Consider the following 19,321-nt stretch of genomic DNA (forward strand, 5'->3'; position numbering starts at 1 on the left):
AGGGCAGATTGGCGGACGAATTCGGATTGAGGGCGCGGATTCGACGTAGTCCAGAAAACGTTGACACAGAGATACCCATGCACGGGACTGAGTGTAGGTCGCACGGAGATGTTGAGTCGGAGGGTTGTGTTGGGCAGGGCGAACAAATTGATACAGTAACTGCGGCGCCAGAGATGCGCTGTGGGCAGTGCTATAGCGCTGCAACACAGCGGCCGGCAGCGTGGGAGTGTGGTTGTAGCAGTGCTACTGCAGCACTGGGCTCGCCGGCACTAGACCCGCTATTGCGGCGACTTTGGGCGGCAGATGCGAAGCTGTCTGCATTTGATGACCGGTAGCCTGATGCCTGTGTATTCCACTGTATGCATCTTTTGTAGGGCACTATCAGAGTGCACCTGTCAAATAATGGCGAATTGGAGATTGTCGTCAACATTCACTCGGCAGATTCGACTTCTTTTGGCGCCTTCTCGCTACAGTAATGTAAAGGGCTGAAAAAAAGGCTCCGACTGCACACCCCTCCTCGCAAGCGGAACAAGGATTCGCATGTTTTTGGCGTCTTTGGGTTTCTCCAGACGCCTTTGCACATGTCTCAACAGCGTGTCTCAGCCGCACTCGGGATGAGACTAGCTGGCCTGCATTGCATAGTGGCGGGGAGAGCTTCAAAAAAAAACCTGTCCTCTCTTCGGGGAGAGCTTTGTCCAGCCCAACCGCGATCGCTTGGTCTCGATCGTCTGGTTGCAGGTGCAGTGACAGAAGTGCAACCCCAGGTTTTGCCTCTCTGCTGTGCTCGGATCCGATGCGGCAAGAGATCTCTAGGTGAACCCCGATCAAGGGCGAAAGGCGCCCGACCAACGCCCATTGTCGCTTTTTCGCCACAACACCACAAACTCTACCAAGCCACGTTATCTGTACAGGGTCTGCGCAAAGATGAAAAAATTTCCTGTCCAATCACTGTGCAATTGGGCTCTGTAAGAAATTTGGAGAACGGCCTCGGCGAGCGACGCTGGAGGGCGGCCGAGAACGCATCTCCTGCTGCAGCCTGCAAGGCCTCGACTCTCTGGCAGCGATGCATGGGACTCGGGAGGATGCATTTCGGGTGATGTAAACGAAGCTGATTAGCAGTGCAAATCAAGGCCCGATGAGCATTGCCACGGAATGTTGTTCATCTTGGCACCGCGCAACCGCCAATAAATCTCATGTTCGATCGGCATCGCGGCTCTGGCTCACGGCGGTCGGTCTAGCAGCTGTCAGCAAATGTTAAACCAAGGCAGATTCCGAGACCCCGTGCTATCACGACCAGAGAAAGAATCGGCACTGGCTCTGCGTCACACGCCCATAAAAAACCCACACAGGAGTGCTTATCCACGGATCCGCCACCAAGAAAGCTGTCGAAAAACGAGTTGAAACAACAAGATAGCGGAAGAAGCACGGGTGGTGAAGATCCTGTACTGGTACAGGTGAGAATAGAGGGGTAATGGGCCTTTGCCCCTCCAGGTCACCCAACCGCTGCATGTACCTCTGCGCTGTACAGTACCTCTGCAAAGCAAAGCAGGTCTCTCGGTACAGACTGGCGCTGCGAACACGGAGTCTCCTGTCAATTGGAATTGGCATTGCAGTCGCAGTTGCACCTCCGAGGTGGCGCGCGTGAGCCACCATTGGGCAGCCATTGGATGTAATTTTAGAGCAATCAATGGAACCGCGTCCCGAATTTGGCTGCTAGCGACCTAAATCTCCTCGCGGCGGTACGTACCTCGCACCTGGTGCATCTTACAGGGGCCTGCGCTGCCGGACCTCCCGCCGCGCTAAGCTTTAGTCGAATGCAGCGCCCACACCCACTGAAAACCCACTCGCCATCGCTGAGACCCAGATGCACACCCACTGCAGCCCCCTGGCCGCATCCACCGAAGACCCACTGCGCTAGCTGCCCCTCGACTTTTTTTTTCTGCCAGGTATCGCCCCCACATCCTCCAGCTGTGTCTTGGCCGAAATCTATATCAAGACACGCCTCGACGGCTGTTTGCAAGCAGCCATTCTCCCTTTTCCTCTGCATACCAAGCACCTCTTCCATCCCGCAAGCAATCACAGCATATAGACAGAAGGTCATCTCTCTTTCACGGCTTTTCACACTGCAAGAGATCTTTCCATCGTTTGTTCCATCTTTCACCTCCAAACTCCTATATAACAGAGAGCCTTCGTTACACCGCCTTCGAAGAACTCCCTTCTCCATCATCTCCATCATCTCCATCTTCTTCTCTTCACACACAACAAGACACATCACATTCACAATGTCTTTCTCTACTCGAAGCATGCTGCGCGCCTCCCGCGTCGCCAACTTCTCCGCCGTTTCTCGTGTTGCCGCCCCCAGCAACGCCGTCCGCTTCTTCTCTGCCACCCGCGCCGTCCGCGTGTCTGACACCGCCAACAAGAAGAGCGTCGTCCGCGAGAAGGAGGTTCCCGTCACCGTCTACGGCGCTGGCGAGGGCGCCCACCAGACTCTGCAGGTCCCTGATGGCGCCGCCAAGGTGCCCTACGACAGCCCCGTCCCCGCCGAGCGCGAGGAGGTTGAGCCCCTGAACAAGAAGGTCTACGACCAGCTCCCCCACACCGTCAAGAGCATGACCGTCCAGGACAAGGTCATCATCATCACCGGTGGTGCCCGAGGCCTCGGCAACCACATGGCCCGCGCCTGCGCCGAGGCCGGTGCCAAGGCCATCATCATCTTCGATGCCAACCAGGAGCTCGGAGACGCCTCCGCTGCTGAGCTGCACCAGAAGTCTGGTCTGCCCGTCTCCTTCTTCAAGGTCGACGTCCGTGACGGCGCTGCTATCAACGCCGCCGTCGACTCTGTTGTCGAGATCTACGGCGCCCCTGACGTCCTCGTCAACGCCGCCGGTATTGCCGACTCCAACATCAAGGCTGAGACCTACGACCCCGCCATGTTCCGTCGTCTCATCGACATCAACCTGACTGGTTCCTTCCTGATGGCACAGTCCGTCGGCCGCGCCATGATGGCTGCTGGCAAGCCTGGCAGTTTGATCCTGGTTGCCTCCATGTCTGGTTCCATCGTCAACTACCCTCAGGAGCAGAGCTGCTACAACGCCTCCAAGGCCGGTGTCATCCAGTTCGCCAAGTCCATCGCTGCTGAGTGGGCCAAGTACAAGATCCGTGTCAACTGCATCTCCCCCCGGCTACATGGACACTGCCCTCAACCGTGTCCCCGCCCTTGAGGCCCAGAAGAAGATCTGGAAGTCCCTGACTCCTCAGGACCGTCTCGGTGCTGTTGACGAGCTCAACGGTCTCTGCGTCTTCCTTGCTTCCGACTCCTCCAGCTTCATGACTGGCTCCAACGTCATCATTGACGGTGGTTACTCTTGCTACTAAAGAGCGAAAACTCCTCTTTTTAGCATGGACACATCATATTTCACAACACATTAATATCATCACGGAAGCGACACCGTCCTAACGCCTCGAGGCTTGGACATCGGAGTTTTGGGAGATATCGATGCATGAAATTTGCAGTCGATTTTGAGGATAGCTTTAAAAATGGGGGTTTGGTTGGCCTTTGAGCCACTGCATGATCATGAAGTTTTTTATTATCGCGAGAGTTGCATCGCAGTTTTTTTTACTATTCTGATTTTCACTTGTTTGGAGTTCTTTGGGTCTGCTGTCTGCTGGTCGGGGTATACAGAGCCAGACGAGCATAGAGGGAATTAGACGTCGAGTTCAATGACGAAGATTAGAGATATTAGATGAAAATCTGGTATGCCAAAAAGGCAAATCAATTAATGAAGTGGCCTTGAGCTGTTACAATCCAAAAGACTTTTTGCTTGCGCTTGTGATTAATGCCTCTAAATCAATTATTGTAAAGAAATTATATAATTCTTCGCTAGATATCTGGTACTTGGCATTGAGACGAATAATCGATCCCATATTGGCGAGCGATAACATTCCTATTTTTTCTTAAAGCATCGCGGGTTTTCAGTTGGGACTAAGGAAAGTGTTGGAATGCTCGGATTAGCTAAATAGAGCATATGGTAGAGGTTATAAAAGAGCCTTGTATTAGTATAAAGGAAATACTGCTTAAGCTTATAATAAATAGCTAAAATAGTTAACTAATAGTAAATATAAAGTATTATTACTATCTTATAACAAACCTAAGAGCAGATATTTTATTATTATAAAGCTTATAGCTTTATTCAACAGAAAGGCATTTATTTCACAGCATTTTTAACCTCTCCCGAATCTCACTTCTCTTCTATCAGCCGTTTACTACAGCCAATCCCCACCTCAGCCTTCTTCTATTTTCAACATACATGTAAGCTATAAGAGTGATAGTCTGCGGCTGGTCCTGTACCTAGCATTTTTCTTACATCATTTTCGCTACTGGCATTCAATTGACCCAAAACTGTCGTTCGCCGCCACACGCCACCAATCCCGCATGATTTAAACGTTGCTCATGACATTTTGACAGACGCCATATTTAAACTTTTACCAAAACAAACAAAAAACATAAAAATAGCATTCACGAATCACAAACCCGACAAGCGCCATCATCTTCCTCAATTAGGAAAAAAACACAAAAAAAGGGCATACAAAGTATAAAAGTGACAGGTATCCACCATCCAAACTCTTCAAGTCTCGTCTACAAAGCAAAAAATGTGTTTTTTTTTTTCTCGAGAATGCATTTTTTATTATTTCTTTCACCTGGGTATTAACTAAAAAAAACTCTTGATTTTTCTTTTTTATAAAAAAAAAAAACGACAAGTAGGAATCGGAATAAAAAAAAAGGGGGGGGAATAAAGAAGCAAAAAAAGATTCAGCACTCAAGTTTCGTAAGAAGTGCCCCCAGAAGAATTGAAGTAAAAAAAAAAAAATGCAAAAAAAAGATCAAAAGAGTTAGATGAGGACAAGCACATGGCAAGAGAGGGAGCCCGCGGCTCTAGATACACATAGTAGCAATAACACCCCAAGTTTAAGAAATCCCCCCTTTTTCCTGGTAAAAAAAAAGACATAATGGTAGAAATATTTTGAAGAGTGAGAGGGAAAAGATGTCAAGGTGGGATGAAGAGATGCCTCTAATATTCAAAGATGGGCTTTCTTTTCTTTCTTTCTGTCCTTCCTTTCTGATGATAACAATGATGAAAAAAAGATGGAAGGTGTCTTGATGCCTCTAGCTGTTGTTGGGAGTTTGCCTCTAATAAAGGGAGAGGGAAGAAAGAAGGGGTGTATATGAGGTGGAATAATCAAACAATGCTTTATTTAGCCTTTTCGAGCCTTCTCTTGGGCTCGTTGCTCTCGTGCTGCTCTTACTAAGGGTGACAGTTGTGTTAAATCGACGCATGATTTCATGAACTCGTGCTATAGCAAAAAAAGTGTCAGCCAAATTATCAATGATTTGCAACCTGCAAAGGGAAAAGGCTTACTCTTAATAAATCATGTGCACTGGCTCGCTTCTCAGGATCCACCTTCAATGCAAAATACAAGAAATCTCTAAACACCGGGGACAGGTCGCCCTCGTTCTTGATCTGCGGCGTACCGTTGGTAGCAATCAGCCACAGCGCGCGGAGGGGCGACTCGGTCAGGTACGGCGGCTCGCCCTCAATCATCTCAATGGCCATGATGCCCAGCGACCAAATGTCGACTTTGCGGCCATACTCCTTTCGCGTGACGACTTCGGGGGCCATCCAGTACGGCGTGCCAACCATAGTGGTACGCTTGTTCTGGGCCTCGTTGATGGTCGCGCAGAAACCGAAATCGGCTGGTGTGGCGAACATGGTTAGCATTGAGTTGAAAACAAAGGCAATCGATACAAAAACTTACTCAGCTTGATGTTGCCATCGCTGGACAGCAGAATGTTGTCAGACTTGATATCTCGGTGAATAACGCCCTTGGAATGCAAATGCTGAAGTCCCCGTAATGTCTCCCTGCACACGGAAGCAATCTGTCCCTCTGTCATGATGTTGAAAGTCACAACATCGGTAAGACTGCCGCCCTCCATGTACTCCATGACCACCCAAAGCTCGCCGTCGCAGAGGTAGCTGTCGATGAAGTTGACAATGTTTGGGTGAGAGCTGTCCTTCATCACCAAGATTTCGTTGATGATGAGATCCTTCTTCGGCTGCTGCTCCAGGTTCATCTGCTTGATAGCCACCAATCTGTTGGTTCCCCTCTCATGGCCAGTGTACACGCCTCCAGAAGCACCCTGGCCGATCTTGGTGAAGCTTCTGTAGATGTTGCGTGGGTCTCCCTCGCTACATATCCGCTTGAGTGAAGCCACAACGTCCATGCCGTTGCTCTGGCGGACTCGCTGTCGCGGGCGTGCGCCTGCAGCAGCAGCTGGTGCGCCGGAACTAGGCTGCTGGCGCTGCGCAGTTTGATGGCCGTTGGCTTCGGGAGCGCGAGCGTATCCCGCACCAGCCGCCGTGTGCGGAGACTGCTGTCTTTTGCTGGGAGCTCTGGCAACCTGCCCGGTCATGGCAGCCTGGGCTTGTGCCATGGCCTGCTCCTGTTGCTGTTGCATCAACTGTTGCTGGTAAACATTGGCTTGGGTGGCGGTGCTGGGGGAGGGAGTCTGGGGAGTATAAGGTGATAGGCCATTGGTGCGAGAATTGGACCGTGATCTATGCTCTTCTGGAAGCATCGTCGGGGTGCTGTCTTTCGAACGGCTGTCGTCCACGGACTGTGCCATACCGATGCCGGAATCTTTGGTGGCATATGCGCCGGGCGGCAGTGGCCGGTTGTTCATGCTGATCGGGGGTTTCGGGGCTGGTCGACTCGGCATGATCTCCTTGACCGGGCCAGAGGGATGGCCTCTGCCGGGAGGGACTGGAGGCGGTGCCCGGGGATTCTCAAAGCTTCCTGCATTGATAAATGAGAGGTTAGAGGCCTGCTACAATAGCCACAGTGACAAAACGAAGCATATAAGGATTTAAAACAGAGAAACATGAAAAGAGAGAGGGGAAAAAAAAGAAAAGAGGAAAAGGAGAAGGGAGAAAATCGTACCAAAGTAGTTGGCAGGATATGTGTTTGGTGATGTCGGGGAGACGGCATATTGGCGAGAATCTGCCGCAGCATTGTGAAATTTCTCGAGCGACTGATCCTCGGGTGGTCGCTCGGTGGTCTCTTTGTAAAAGGTCAGGACATCAATCATGGTCTGAGGGTTCTCTCTCCTCTCCTTCTCGGAGATGCCACTTTCGTTGATGAGACGCTGCCATTCTTTTGGCAATCCCTGGGTGGACATTAGCATCAAAATCCATCAGCAACTGCATCGCCATGCGGGGTTCAGGCGGCCGCGGAACATGCCACCCAGAAAAAAAAAAAGGCTGGACAAGGACTGACGGTAAACTGGCCGGTTGTGCTGTCGTAGCCCACGTGCGTGACATGCACAGGATTCTCGGGCGCCGAGATGACGGGCTTCCTCTGCGAGCCGACCAGGCTGTTAACGAAGCCGGAGAAGCCAGACTTCTTGCGCGACGTGGTGGGCTTGGAGTCCCTGGGCTCGTCGGAGAAGCGCTTGGGGCTCATGAGGCCGGCGTCTGCCATGCGGCCAGTCTGGGACCTTTCCAGCGCGGTGGGATCCATGGCGCCGCCGTAGCTGGCTGAGGTCCTCGGCGACGGTCTGGCGAAGCGGGGGTCGGTCGCGGCCTTGACGAGCGACGGCGGCGGCGAGCTGGTGACTGCAAACTTGGTGGCCTCGATGTGGTTGAGGATGCTGGTGCCGTCAAAGGGCGCGCCGATCAGGTCCTCGTTGCCGCGGCGGTCGCTCTGGTTGGGGTCGGACAGGCGGAATCGGTTGGTGCGGGAGAAGTCGCCGTGGCCCAGGCCCGGCGATGCATTCGTTCGCTGCTGGAAGCTCGAGGGGTGCGGTCGCGGGGACGACGAGCCGTTGGACGCGTTGGAGCGCACTGGCGGAGCGCTGGGGGCCCGGCGGAGGTTGCGCGAGCTGGAGCTTTTGCCGTCGAGCGACTCGGTGTCGTAGCCAGACGAGGAGCGCGGGTAGGGCTGGTGCGAGGGGGGGCCGCTTGACGAGTTTGCGACGCTGGGAATTGCCGTTCAACGGCGGGCTCTGGCGGTCCATGATGGATCGAATGGGAGCGATGGGGTTTGCTGCTGCTGCGAGCACGCACGCACCCTTACCTAAGACTGTCTCAGCCCACACAAAAAGTGAGGGTCCCCGACTGTGGCCCGTCCAGTGGCTCGACTCAAGTGCTATCTATTTTGGCGGCAATGGCCAACCAATTAGTTGCCCAGAGTAGAGCAGGCTGGCGATTGGGGGCGAAGACAAAAAGAGCCGACCGGGATTCGACGATGGCCTGTTGCGGAAAAAAAAAAAAAAAAAGGTGAGTTGAAGTGAGGCATGGGACGACAAAGAAACAGAAACATGAAATGCGAGGTGAGATGGCGTACGGGCAGCCACTAACTAGTATTCTGGTACAGTCCATCAAACGTGCAAATATGAACGGAGCCCGAGCGAAACACCACGCTCTGGAAGGCTGCTTCCCGGGATTCTTCTCTCTATCCCGTCCACCTTCAATTTTGGCTCGTCCTGCTATTCCCTGCCTGCTCTTGTCGCGGGCCCCATATGGTGGCAGATTGTTCAAGAGATAATAGGCCGAGGAGGGGCGCCAGCGCGTGTGAGCCGGAAGTGAAAATGCACTGTGCTGCGTATGCGGGTCGGGGGGTGGGACAAGTTGCAAGTCGACCAACGGTCTTCGCGGCACTTGCAATTTTCAACGCACAGATGCAACAAATACCAAGGTAGAAGCAGAAGAAGAAAAAAAAACCTGATTCCTGTCTATTTGAGTGTGAATGTCTGTTGGATCCGCCGCATGCGCCTTTATTCGTATTCATCCGCCCAACAGGCCAAGGCTGGCAGAGCGCATAGTGAATGAGCCACGGCCCAAAATAGCAGCACAATGCGCGCGCAGTCTCGAGTTGCGCCGTCAGGTATAAGTCAATGCTCCGCCATTGGGTGAAGGCTGCCTTGCCATGGCCCTGTTCAAGGCCCGTGTTTCTCTCTTCGTTACTACGGATTGGTACACGAGCTTTCTGGCGTGCATTCCATCCATGGCCCAAGCCGAATGCAGCAACTTGTTTCTTTTCGAGCCATTCGCCGTCGACATTCGGTATATATCGAGAGCGCAGATAAGGCAGGCAATGGAAATCAAATCAAACCAAGCACTGTAGAGACCCAGTGCGGAGCCGGCGCGGGCACATGGTGGATATAGCGCAGGCAGGCTGGTGAGCATTACTGAATGAAGGAGGGGGAGGGGCCTGCGTCTAGTGGCACAGAGAAGACGTGCAGTCGGCGCTGGGCCAGGATGAAGCCTGCATGAGGCGTTTATTACTGGGGACCCGGCCGGGCTGGCCAAATAAACTGCCACGATAGACGCACCGCGATGTGACGGCTGCGTAGGAGCACGCCTGCGTTGTGACGGACAAATCGCAGCAGCTGGCCTCTATCTGCTGCATCTGCGTGAGCCGAGCACCTATTACTGTACCATTGACAGTGTACATGTACGTGTTCCCAGTTTGCCAGTGCAGTCAATCAATTCCGTTGCCCCGTATCTGGCCCCCCCTGTCGTTTGCTGGGGAAGCTCATGCTGCGCCCAGAATTTGCAGCTTGCCTGCTGCTGAAATCGTCACTGGTGCAGATCGCCGCCAAATACGGCCTTGCCAGCCCTGCTCACTTACAGGCCCAGCCGTTCATCAGGCGCTGTTCCTTGCGATTCTGGGCGGCATCATGTTGCGCGCCAACTGCAGCCGAAAATACGAAGCCTGGGGATTCGAATCTTGATGCCCAGCTAGAATCACAAGCCAGAACCAAGAAGCACCAAGAAAAAAAGCCTCTCACAAGCACAGTATCGATTCTTGATTCTGGCCTTGCTCCGTTTTTTTTCTCTTCTTTTTTTTCTCTCTCTTCTCTACTTTGTGGCCCAGTGCGATTTATACTAGCGCTGCTGTTGGTGGCTTTGCGACTTAAAATCTCCAAGAAGCTCGAGGATAACGAATGGCCAATTGATGTCAATAGTAAGCCCTACAGAAAAAGGGCAAAAAATCCACCTACCAAAATACGCCAGCGCCCATCATATGGGGAAGCTAAACGTCTACATATGGCTTTGATAAGCCAGCCGTGATACATCAAATGAGATTCAGAACCATCTCGCAGCATAACGTATACAGCAAAACGCTTATTAGGATCTGCTGCTGGCCTTGGACTTGACGACGTCAGGTTTCTATGCAGCCTAGTGCACTTTGGGCGTGGCTCGCTGAAGAGACGAGGCTGTTCCAGAGACGAGCCGCCGCTGGGTCTTTGAGCCATCCCTGCAGCATATAATATCGATCGCAAGCAGCCAGGGAAAGCGGTCACTTCTCACAATGTGTCTGGTATGCAAAAGGGGAGCTGCCAATCCGTATATACTATACGCCATACTTGCACATACGATATATACGGCATCGCATCTCAGCTCATTAATTTGCTGCAAGGCGGTGGGCAGCCGCATTGTTTCATGGTGCTGGGGCTGTTTTAAGACACCCCGCTCCCATTCCATGCAATTTCTCCATTGCTAGCCTTTCTTTTTGCATCTGTAACAAGCTGAATAACAAGCTGACTGCTGATGAAAATATTGAAGCGGAACCTTTTCTTTACTTGTTACATCTAAATATGCAGTCATTGCTTTTTAACGCCCAGTTAAGCGCAAAAAACGACTCTGTACTCTTTTCTTTGCTTCTTCTTCTCGTATAACACAGCAGTAGCTCGATCGGACCAGGGGTATCCCTTGAACTCTGCCCTCTCGTCCCAGACAAGCGAAGGGATTGTGAAGCCTAGCGCTCCCTTCACGGAGACTATTGCAACGGCACTGGCGGGCCGAACGCAGCCATTCTGATCTTGCAGGCGCCAAAGGGCTGTTTTTAGCCCGAGTTTTGGTCTCAGGTCGATGCATGGCAGAAGCGGGATCAGGCGCTTGGGCTGTCTCCCGATGAGACGCGTCTCTGATCAAAATATGCCAGTGCTACCTAGTTAGATATGAGAGGAGAACCGTCACTTGTTTATTCGACTTCTTCATCGACTAGATTCGGCAGCCGGGCCTCGGCTCTTTCAGCTGGTTTGGCGTTTTCTCTGCTCCACAGCCTGGCTGCCCTTTACAGAAGGGCAATGATGGTGAAAGCATATATGCGCAAGTATGCACCGTTGAAAGTACTGCAAACTCAAGTACAAATTCAAGGTACTGCATACTCAACATCTAATATTTAGAATGAGAAAAAAAAAGATTCAGAAGATCTGACTTTTACTTCTTTATTTAGCACCGCGAGTTCAAAGCTTATACTCGGTGGCTTTGCGGCATCTCGTACCGCCTTTAGATAAGCAGGCTCGTGCATAACGCCTCCCGCTGGAGAACGACATGATTGTGAATCGTTCATTTTCTACGCGAGAGGAGAGAAATGAGATATACGGCAGTCTAGAACAATAGCCATCTATGTAATCGGTCAGTCATATAATAAAAGCAAGGTGGATGAAGATTGAGAGGCCCAAGTCTAGACGGGGCGCATATACAGATTCTCGAGTTTAAACTTCTCCTAGGTGGATTTTCAAAATTGCAATACAGCGATATAAGAGCACTATTATACAACATAGGCATGGGCATAATAAATTCAAGACTTTTCGGATACTCTATCAAGTCATACGTGCTCCTCTACTCCAACTTAAACCGCAGTCCATATAAACTCATTCGCCGCAATCCCTCGATAAGGGCGATAAGACAACCAGGTGAGTATCACATGATCTTTAACCTTTTTTTTCTCCCAATTGGCGTCCATGTTTTGGGCTTCTGGCGGCAGGGAGCGGAGCTCTAGCACCGGTCGTGGCTCGGCGGTGGTGCCATTGGCAAGCCGCCACTTCAGAGTCCCGCTCCGAGCTTGTTGGGGTCGGTGTCGTGGCATAAGGCCAGCGAGGTACGTACCCTTTAGGGACGGAGCTCCTTGGAGAACGCTGGAGAAACTTCCACCTCACCCTCAACTTGCATCCTCATCTCTCCCCAAATTGCTTCACCGGCTCTGCTTGTCGTCGCCCGGCCGCCGCCTGTCTTCTGGTTCTCCCCTCTGGTCTCTGGTATTCGTCGTCTGTTGGCTTGTCTGCACAATGTTCTAGACACCACAGACTCTTAACAAAAAAGCATCGCCCGACTCCCCGCTATCTGGTCTCGTAACCGTCTTGTGCTGCTACCCGCAAAGCCCACAGGCTTCCTGTACTTGCCCGCACATACTGCAGTGTGGTGAGTTTGACGACGGATGCTTTGGTGCAGCCATTGGACCGGCTGCTCGCGGCATTTCTCGCCCCAACTGTCCTCAATGGCTGCCCACGAGAGTCTAGTGCCTTTTTTTTGCTGACTTGTTCTGCTGCGGGATCAGTGCTCCCATCTAGTCTCCATTCACGTGTGACGCCCCCAATCCGAGTGTTATAATGGCTTCCGAAGAAACTGTCGCTGCCGGCCTCGCCAATGCTGGCGAAGAGTCCGTCGCCCAGCGCCTCCAGCAGCACCATGTGACTGTTGAGGACGTACCGGATGCCGACCTGCCCACGCAGCCGATTGAGGATGCCTCTGCTTCTGGATCTGCTCCCACTGTCAAGGCAGCTGGCAAGCCCAAGCAAGCCGCTCTCGATACTCAGTCTCATGAGCTTTTCCCAGAGCTTGGAGCCCCCAAAGGCAAGAGCCCTAGCGTTGCCCCCATCTGGGGAGCCAAGAGCAATGCCAACGGAGGCTCCAATGGCGTTTCCCGTTCGTCCACTCCGGCATCTGGCACCTCGACTCCGTCTGCTCAGGCTCCTACTCCCTCCATGGCCATTCCTGGACGCAGGGTTGAGACTTACACCCTCGCTCCTACGCACGTTCGCCCTCGTTCCGAGCTTAGACGGCCAATCCCCGATATTCTCAAGGATATCAACCGCAAGTCTCGTGCCAACATTACCATGACTCAGTCTCCCAATGGTCACCTCAAGTTCATTGCTACTGGTCCTCAGGAAGCTGCTCAACAGGCACTCAAGGATCTGGTCGGCCAGATCGGAACAAAGGTATTGACTCAAACAATGGTTATTTTCCGGCATTTTGTCCCTTGCTAACTTTCCTAAAGGTCTCCATCAAGGTCCCTATTCCTCAGTCCAGCCGAGCATTCATCATCGGCAAGGGTGGTGCTACAATCAAGTCTCTCCAGGAAAAGACTGGTGCCAAGATCCAGTTGCCCAAGTCCGATGAGAGCCAGCCTGTTGATGATGAAGACGGCGAGGCTGAAGTCGATGTCATCGTCGAGGGCCATGCCCTCGCTGCTGCTTATGCTCGGGATGAGATTCTCAAAATCGTTGGCGAGCGTTCTGCCAACACTCAAACCAAAGTGCGGGGCATCCCTGCTGCTTTTTACCCCTTCATCGCCGGACCTGGAAACTCTCTGGCGCAGGCACTCGAAGAAGCCAATGGAGTCCAGGTTCGTGTCCCCACACAGCAGCTGTACTCATCCGCACCCCTTCCCGTTGCACCAGCCCCTGGTCAGCGACCCGTGTTTGCCCCTGCTGGTGTAGATGACGAGCATATTCTGCTTGCTGGTGACCGTGCTGCCGTGCAAAGAGCTCGAGCTGAGATTGAACGCCGTGCCGCTGAGTTGCAGAGGCAGCTGGAAGCCGAGCAGCTTTCTATCCAAAGAGGCAGGCATCAGTTCATTATTGGTCAGCGCGGTATTCCCTTGGAGAACTTCTTCAACGAGACTGGCTGTGCCATCCTGTTCCCTCAGGAAGAAGACGATGACATGATCACCGTCGTTGGACCTCCCTCCCAGGTGCAGGCCGGTCTGGAGAGAGCCATGGACCTCGCCATGGGTATGCAAATGTCAAACATTGACATTTCGAGATCTCACCGCAATGCTCCTGGCGGAGCCGCCGCTCACGCTGCCAACATCACCAGATACCTTCGCCAGCGCAGAGAGATTGAGCGTCTCGAGAAGGCCTACAACACTCACATCAACACCCCATTCTCTCAGGACGGCGCCCTGCCTTGGGAGCTGTACTCCCGTGAGGGTAAAAACGCCATCCGTGCGCAATCGGAGATTACCGCCATTCTCAACGGACACCCGCCGTCGCGTATGCAGACTGTCCCTGTTGACCCCTTCTTCCATCAACATCTGCGCAGCGATATCACGCCTAAAATCAAGAAGGATTTTGGTGTCCATGTCGTTGTACCAGAGGCTTCAGAGGCCAATCTCCCGGTGCTCCTCGTCTTCGAGGGCCCCGACCCTGCCGAGGGCGCTTACCAGCCTCCTCGTGCCAAGCCTACAGATGCTGAGGCTCGCGCGTTTAAGAAGGCCCTGGATGACGCCCAAAAGCATATCCTTAGCCTCATCAACAACCAAGAAGAGCTCAGCAGCGAGGCTCTCGACGTTCCCGCCAAGTTCCACGAGAAGCTGCGCCGCTTCATTAAGAAGGAGCAGGAGAGCCGCTCGGAAGCTCAGATCCCCGTCAGAGTGACCAAGATTGGTACTACCGTGACTCTACGAGGACCCAAGTCTGCTGTCGAATCCCTTGCCAGCAAGGCCAATGCCTTTATTGAGCAGGAGAAGATTGACGAGAAGGAGCGTGGTTACACCTTGTCTTTTGACTTCCCTCAGAAGTTTGCTAACCACCTCATCGGCAAGGGTGGCAGCAACATCAAGGAGCTTCGTGACCGATTTGACGTCGAGATCCAAGTTCAAGACGGCAAAGTGGAGCTCAAGGGACCTCAGGCCAAGGCCGAGAAGGCTCGCACCTACATCCAGAACCTTAGCCGCACCTTGGCGGACGAGACCACCCATACTCTCAAGATCGACCCCAAGTACCACCGAGAGCTGATTGGTGCTGGGGGAAGCCAGATCAACCGCCTGCAGACTCGATACAAGGTTCTCATTTTCTTCCCCCGATCAGCCAAGGGCGGAGATGACCAGCCAAACGCGGATGCGGCAAGTGACGCCGGCAAGCCCCGCCGCCAGCAAGCTCCGGACGAAGTCATCATTCGTGGCCCCAAGAAGGGAGCCGATGAGGCTCGCGACGAGATCTTCTCTCTTCACAAGTACCTGGAGGAGCATTCCCACACAGCCACTATCGGTGTGCAGCAGAAGCAGGTCGGCTCCCTGATTGGCCAAGGCGGTGCGGCTTTGGATGAGCTTCGACAGTTGACCGGTGCTCGAATTGATGTTCCTGCTGACCGGGATACTGAAATTGTCGACATTGTCATCAAGGGAACTGCAAGTCAGGTTAAGAAGGCGAAGCAGATCCTTGAAGAGAAGCGGTCAGAGTTCGATGACACTGTTGTCCAGACGATTGAGGTGGACAAGAAGCATCACAGAGCCTTGATTGGAACAAGTGGTAAGCTTCTTTCTCTTTGCTATCTGCCTACGATGAACAGGAAGAAGAATTTTGAGCTAACATGTATGATATAGGATCCGCTCTTCGTGAGATTGTTGTCGGAGCCGGCGGTTCTGATGACAGACGTGCACTTGCCCGAACTATTCAGTTCCCCAAGCAAGAAGCAGACGGCAATACTATCAAGGTGGAGGGTCGCACTCAAGTTGTTGAGAACATCATCAAGCGTATCCAGGAGATTGTAGCGGAGCGTGAAAGCCAGGTCACTGAGATTGTAGAAGTGCCCATCGACCAGCACCGAACTCTCATTGGACGAGGCGGAGATGCCAAGCGCCAGCTTGAGTCGCAGTTCAGCGTCTCCATTGACATTCCTCGCCAGGGTGACGGCAAGACGGGTGTTAAGGTTACTGGTCGACCAGAGAACGTTGCCTCGGCCAAGGAACACATTGCTGGCTTGATCAAGCAGCAGCAGGGCGAGACGCTCCAGATCCCTCGCAACGCCCACCATGCCGTGTCCAACAATGGCCAGCTGTTCCGTCAGCTCCGCAACAACTACCAGGTGACGGTTGACCATGCCGGCCAGAGCATTCCTGCCAAGCCTACGCCGTCAGACAGGGCTGTTGAGGGTTCTCTGCCCCTGATTACCGATGATGCCGATGCATCAGCCGATGTTCACTCTTGGAAGATTGTGAGCATTGACTCAGGCGAAGAGGGTGACATTCCGTGGAACCTGCGTGGAACTGCTGAAAATATCGCCAAAGCCAAAGACATTGTCCAGAAGGCCCTGGAGCAGGCCAAGGCCAATGACTCTACAGGTTATCTTATCCTGCCCGATCCTCGAACTTACCGTTACGTCATTGGCCAAAACGGAAGCAAGGTCAAGTCGATCCGAAACCAGAGCAACTGCCAGATCCAAGTGCCGCGAGACCAAGCCAAGGATGAGGCCATTGAGATTACCGGCACTCGCGAGGGTGTGGAGAAGGCCAAGGATCTGATTCTGGCTGCTGTCCGAGAGGGACAGAACAAGTCGAGAGAGTAGGCGAGTAGATGAGCAGCCTTGATGACATGTGTTTCTCTTAGAAAGCATAAAGCGAAGCGGGAGAGCATGTAAATATGGAGTAAGAGAAGTCTTGATCAAATGAGTCGAGATCTTACAAAGGGGGATGAGAAGATGACTTGTTTTTACAAAGTCCAACGTTATTTAACAAATAGGAAAATGCAATGTAGAAGGCATATGGGGTGTACAATCTTTAATTGGCAGATGATGCCGCGATGAAACTAGATTGAATCTTGATTTTACAAGTGATGGCCGTAGCAGGCCTCTTTACTAAAGTTTCTGCTCCATCAATCTTTATTTTAAAAAATCGAAGGTGGTTTTTGTTTTCATTATCAGCGTATATGCCTAGAGTTGCCTTGGTATCGCTGTCGTAGTGTAGGTAGCTAAAGGTGCGTGTATCAACGTTACTGAAACTACACGTCTGAACATATGAAATCATGGGGAAAAAACGGCATCATAAAAGTATGACTTCATGACTGCTGCTGAAGGTCCATGTACATGCGTCGGTCTCATAATTGCACCGTCCGTCCCTACTAATTGATGTCCCGGCACCCATTAGCAGCGGATTGTAGTCGAACAATAGCGGCGGGGTGAGCCCAATGCAAGGGGGGGCCCCAAATTGGGAAAAAAAAGCCACCCAGCCGCGCCACCAACTCGAAGCAACTTCAGCCAGTAAACACCAACTTGGACTAATCCAACTCCCTTATTCAAACCTCCCTCCCGTACTCGTATTGCCAAAAGCGCAAAGCGTTCTTTTGTGGCTTTTGCCAAAATTACGAAAAGCTGTTTCCGAGCGAACATTCCGCCATTTTACTTTCTTTCGCAAAGCTGTGCTAGCTGAAGTTGACAGTGACACCTCCAAGCGGGCTCTTTTTTTCTTTTTCTTTTTGCGATTTTGAATTGGCGGGCGCTTGTCTCTTTTTTCTTCCCTTTTTTTTCTTTCTTGTGCCTGGCCTGGGGAACACACACACACACACACACGATAGAATGACGATCGAGGCTCCTCTTCCCGATGCTGCAGCAGGATCGGCAGTAGCGCCGTGGGAAACAGTCGCGCCAGAGGAGCAGCTCTTTGTCCTGATTACGGGCGCAAACAGGTATAGTATTACATCTTTGCTACATAGCGGGCCGCGATTCCATTCGCCCGTCGTTTGATTCGTGGAAAAGAACAAAGATGCTAACTGGCTCGCCACGAGATACAGCGGCATCGGTCTCGGTACAGGACAGCGCCTCATTGACGACTTTTTCGCGACGCGCTCGCTGACGGCGCACCTGATTCTCATCCCGACGACGCGGTCCGCCTCCAAATCCCTGGCGGCCATTTCGGCCCTGCGAGCTCACGCCTTGTACGCGGCCAAGACCTCGACGGCGCTGCGAGCCCGATATGACGGCGAAAAGGAGGAGTACAACTGGCAGGACGCCGTGCGGCGCATCCACGTGCTGAGCCTGACGCTGGACCTGTGCGACCTGCGCGGCGTGTATGCCTTTGCCGAGACGCTGTGTCGCGGGCGCGTGAGCAATCCGCAAGGGCTGGAGGGCGAGTATCTGCGGGACGTGAGGATTCCGCGGCTGGACACGGTGATTTTCAACGCGGCGTATGGGAATTGGTCCGGGTGCAATTATCCCAAGGCTATATGGATGATTTTGAGCGAGGGGTTGGTGCAGGCGGTGACGTATCCGACGTTTAAGAATTCGTTGCCGACGAGTATTTTGAATGAGCAGGAGAGCTATGGATACGTATGTTTTGTCCTTTCCAACTACCTTTGCCGGTATGCTTTCTTCCCGGTTGTCATATGCTAACAGCGAGATACAGCCCGAAAAGCCCCTTTTGGGTGAAGTCTTTACTGCCTGCGTCTTTGGCCACTACGTCCTCGCCCACCAGCTGCTCCCGCTGCTGTCTCGCCACTCAGAATCCGAGTCCCGCGGCCGAATCGTCTGGTCCTCTAGTATAGAAGCCATAGAGGAAGTGTACGTGGCCGACGACATGCAGTGCTTCCTCAAGCCCGCCGCGTACGAATCCGCCAAGCGCCTCACCGACATCATCTCCCTCTCATACTCGCTCCCCTCTGTTCAGAAATTCTCACGGCCCTTTTTGACGATTGACCAAGAGTCCGGTGGAGACGCTGCCGAGAAGCCCGTCCCGCCAAAGATGTATCTCACGCACCCCGGCGTCGTGGCCAGCACGCTGTTCCCCGTGCCGTGGTTCTTCTTCTGGGCGTATGAGCTCGCGCTGGTGGTTGCGCGCTGGATCGGCTCGCCGTGGCACAATGTCGATGGCTACAGGGGTTCCACGTCGGCAGCTTGGCTGGCGTTGCAGGACCAGGCCGCGCTGGATGAAATGCAGGCCGACAGGATCAAATGGGGCAGTTCAACGGATCGGCATCTCGTGTCGGACGTGAAGAAGACGGAGGTGGACGGCTGGGGGTGGGAGGGCAAGGTCGAGACGAGCAAGACGATTGCGGCCGATACAGCGGCGGGGGTGCTTCATAAATCGGCGGGGAGGCGATTGGGGGTCAAGAATGCGACGGAGGAGTCGCTGGTTGAGTTTGAGGAGGCGGGGGCGAGGGCATGGGAGGAGATGGAGAGGTTGAGGCATCAGTGGGGGGAAGATTATAAAGCTGGAGAAACAGGCGTGAGCGATGTCTTTTTTGACCTTTTTCAATTTTATACCTCTTTTGCTTTGTTACGAGATTTTAATTATTATTTGTTACGGACTATATAGGAAGGGAAAAAAGGGGCACAAGGAGATTTAGAATCAAGAGATGGGGTATTATACGTGTACGATTTTCAAACAAGCAAGTGTGGTATCACCATCACTATATTATATACTAATCATCAGCACTCTTAAGTGAACATCAAAGCACATCTCTTTTGTATTGTTTGACTTT

General features: G+C 52.7%; 6 protein-coding genes across 6 annotated transcripts; 3 read left to right on the forward strand and 3 right to left on the reverse strand.

Annotated features, from left to right (window-relative positions):
* Nucleotides 1-2,282: 2,282 nt before the first annotated feature.
* TrAtP1_007715 (uncharacterized protein) lies at nucleotides 2,283-3,378 on the forward strand (the record flags this gene model as incomplete). The annotated part of the gene is made up of 2 exons (XM_066113637.1): nucleotides 2,283-3,164; nucleotides 3,262-3,378. 2 exons carry the CDS (start codon nucleotides 2,283-2,285, stop codon nucleotides 3,376-3,378), a joined length of 999 nt encoding a protein of 332 aa, XP_065969723.1.
* Nucleotides 3,379-5,256: 1,878 nt separating this feature from the next.
* TrAtP1_007716 (uncharacterized protein) lies at nucleotides 5,257-7,578 on the reverse strand (the record flags this gene model as incomplete). Its single annotated transcript, XM_014092813.2, has 5 exons — nucleotides 5,257-5,355; nucleotides 5,421-5,755; nucleotides 5,818-6,855; nucleotides 7,000-7,225; nucleotides 7,336-7,578. 5 exons carry the CDS (start codon nucleotides 7,576-7,578, stop codon nucleotides 5,257-5,259), a joined length of 1,941 nt encoding a protein of 646 aa, XP_013948288.2.
* A 139-nt stretch (nucleotides 7,579-7,717) lies between these two features.
* TrAtP1_007717 (uncharacterized protein) lies at nucleotides 7,718-8,074 on the reverse strand (the record flags this gene model as incomplete). Its single annotated transcript, XM_066113638.1, has 1 exon — nucleotides 7,718-8,074. One exon carries the CDS (start codon nucleotides 8,072-8,074, stop codon nucleotides 7,718-7,720), a length of 357 nt encoding a protein of 118 aa, XP_065969724.1.
* A 124-nt stretch (nucleotides 8,075-8,198) lies between these two features.
* TrAtP1_007718 (uncharacterized protein) lies at nucleotides 8,199-9,213 on the reverse strand (the record flags this gene model as incomplete). The annotated part of the gene is made up of 2 exons (XM_066113639.1): nucleotides 8,199-8,309; nucleotides 9,172-9,213. The coding sequence occupies 2 exons, from the start codon at nucleotides 9,211-9,213 to the stop codon at nucleotides 8,199-8,201; spliced, it is 153 nt and encodes a 50-aa protein (XP_065969725.1).
* A 2,667-nt stretch (nucleotides 9,214-11,880) lies between these two features.
* On the forward strand, nucleotides 11,881-16,767 carry TrAtP1_007719 (uncharacterized protein). The gene is made up of 3 exons (XM_014092557.2): nucleotides 11,881-13,066; nucleotides 13,126-15,379; nucleotides 15,454-16,767. Exons 1-3 carry the CDS (start codon nucleotides 12,458-12,460, stop codon nucleotides 16,413-16,415), a joined length of 3,825 nt encoding a protein of 1,274 aa, XP_013948032.2. The 5' UTR covers nucleotides 11,881-12,457; the 3' UTR covers nucleotides 16,416-16,767.
* Nucleotides 16,768-17,105: 338 nt separating this feature from the next.
* TrAtP1_013352 (uncharacterized protein) lies at nucleotides 17,106-19,275 on the forward strand. Its single transcript, XM_014092558.2, has 3 exons — nucleotides 17,106-17,530; nucleotides 17,636-18,170; nucleotides 18,247-19,275. Exons 1-3 carry the CDS (start codon nucleotides 17,421-17,423, stop codon nucleotides 19,153-19,155), a joined length of 1,554 nt encoding a protein of 517 aa, XP_013948033.2. The 5' UTR covers nucleotides 17,106-17,420; the 3' UTR covers nucleotides 19,156-19,275.
* The last annotated feature ends 46 nt before the right edge of the window (nucleotides 19,276-19,321 follow it).

The sequence above is a fragment of the Trichoderma atroviride genome, chromosome 4 (genome assembly GCF_020647795.1).
Source record: "Trichoderma atroviride chromosome 4, complete sequence".
NCBI classification, from domain to species: domain Eukaryota; kingdom Fungi; phylum Ascomycota; class Sordariomycetes; order Hypocreales; family Hypocreaceae; genus Trichoderma; species Trichoderma atroviride.

Bases quoted from the DNA above. Each gene is read 5' to 3' on its own strand.
- TrAtP1_007719 (XM_014092557.2), top strand. From the start codon at position 12,458: ATGGCTTCCGAAGAAACTGTCGCTGCCGGCCTCGCCAATGCTGGCGAA. The intron at 13,067-13,125 runs GTATTGACTCAA...ACTTTCCTAAAG, and splicing joins TCGGCCAGATCGGAACAAAG to GTCTCCATCAAGGTCCCTAT. The intron at 15,380-15,453 runs GTAAGCTTCTTT...TGTATGATATAG, and splicing joins AGCCTTGATTGGAACAAGTG to GATCCGCTCTTCGTGAGATT.
- TrAtP1_013352 (XM_014092558.2), top strand. From the start codon at position 17,421: ATGACGATCGAGGCTCCTCTTCCCGATGCTGCAGCAGGATCGGCAGTA. The intron at 17,531-17,635 runs GTATAGTATTAC...CACGAGATACAG, and splicing joins CTGATTACGGGCGCAAACAG to CGGCATCGGTCTCGGTACAG. The intron at 18,171-18,246 runs GTATGTTTTGTC...AGCGAGATACAG, and splicing joins AGCAGGAGAGCTATGGATAC to CCCGAAAAGCCCCTTTTGGG.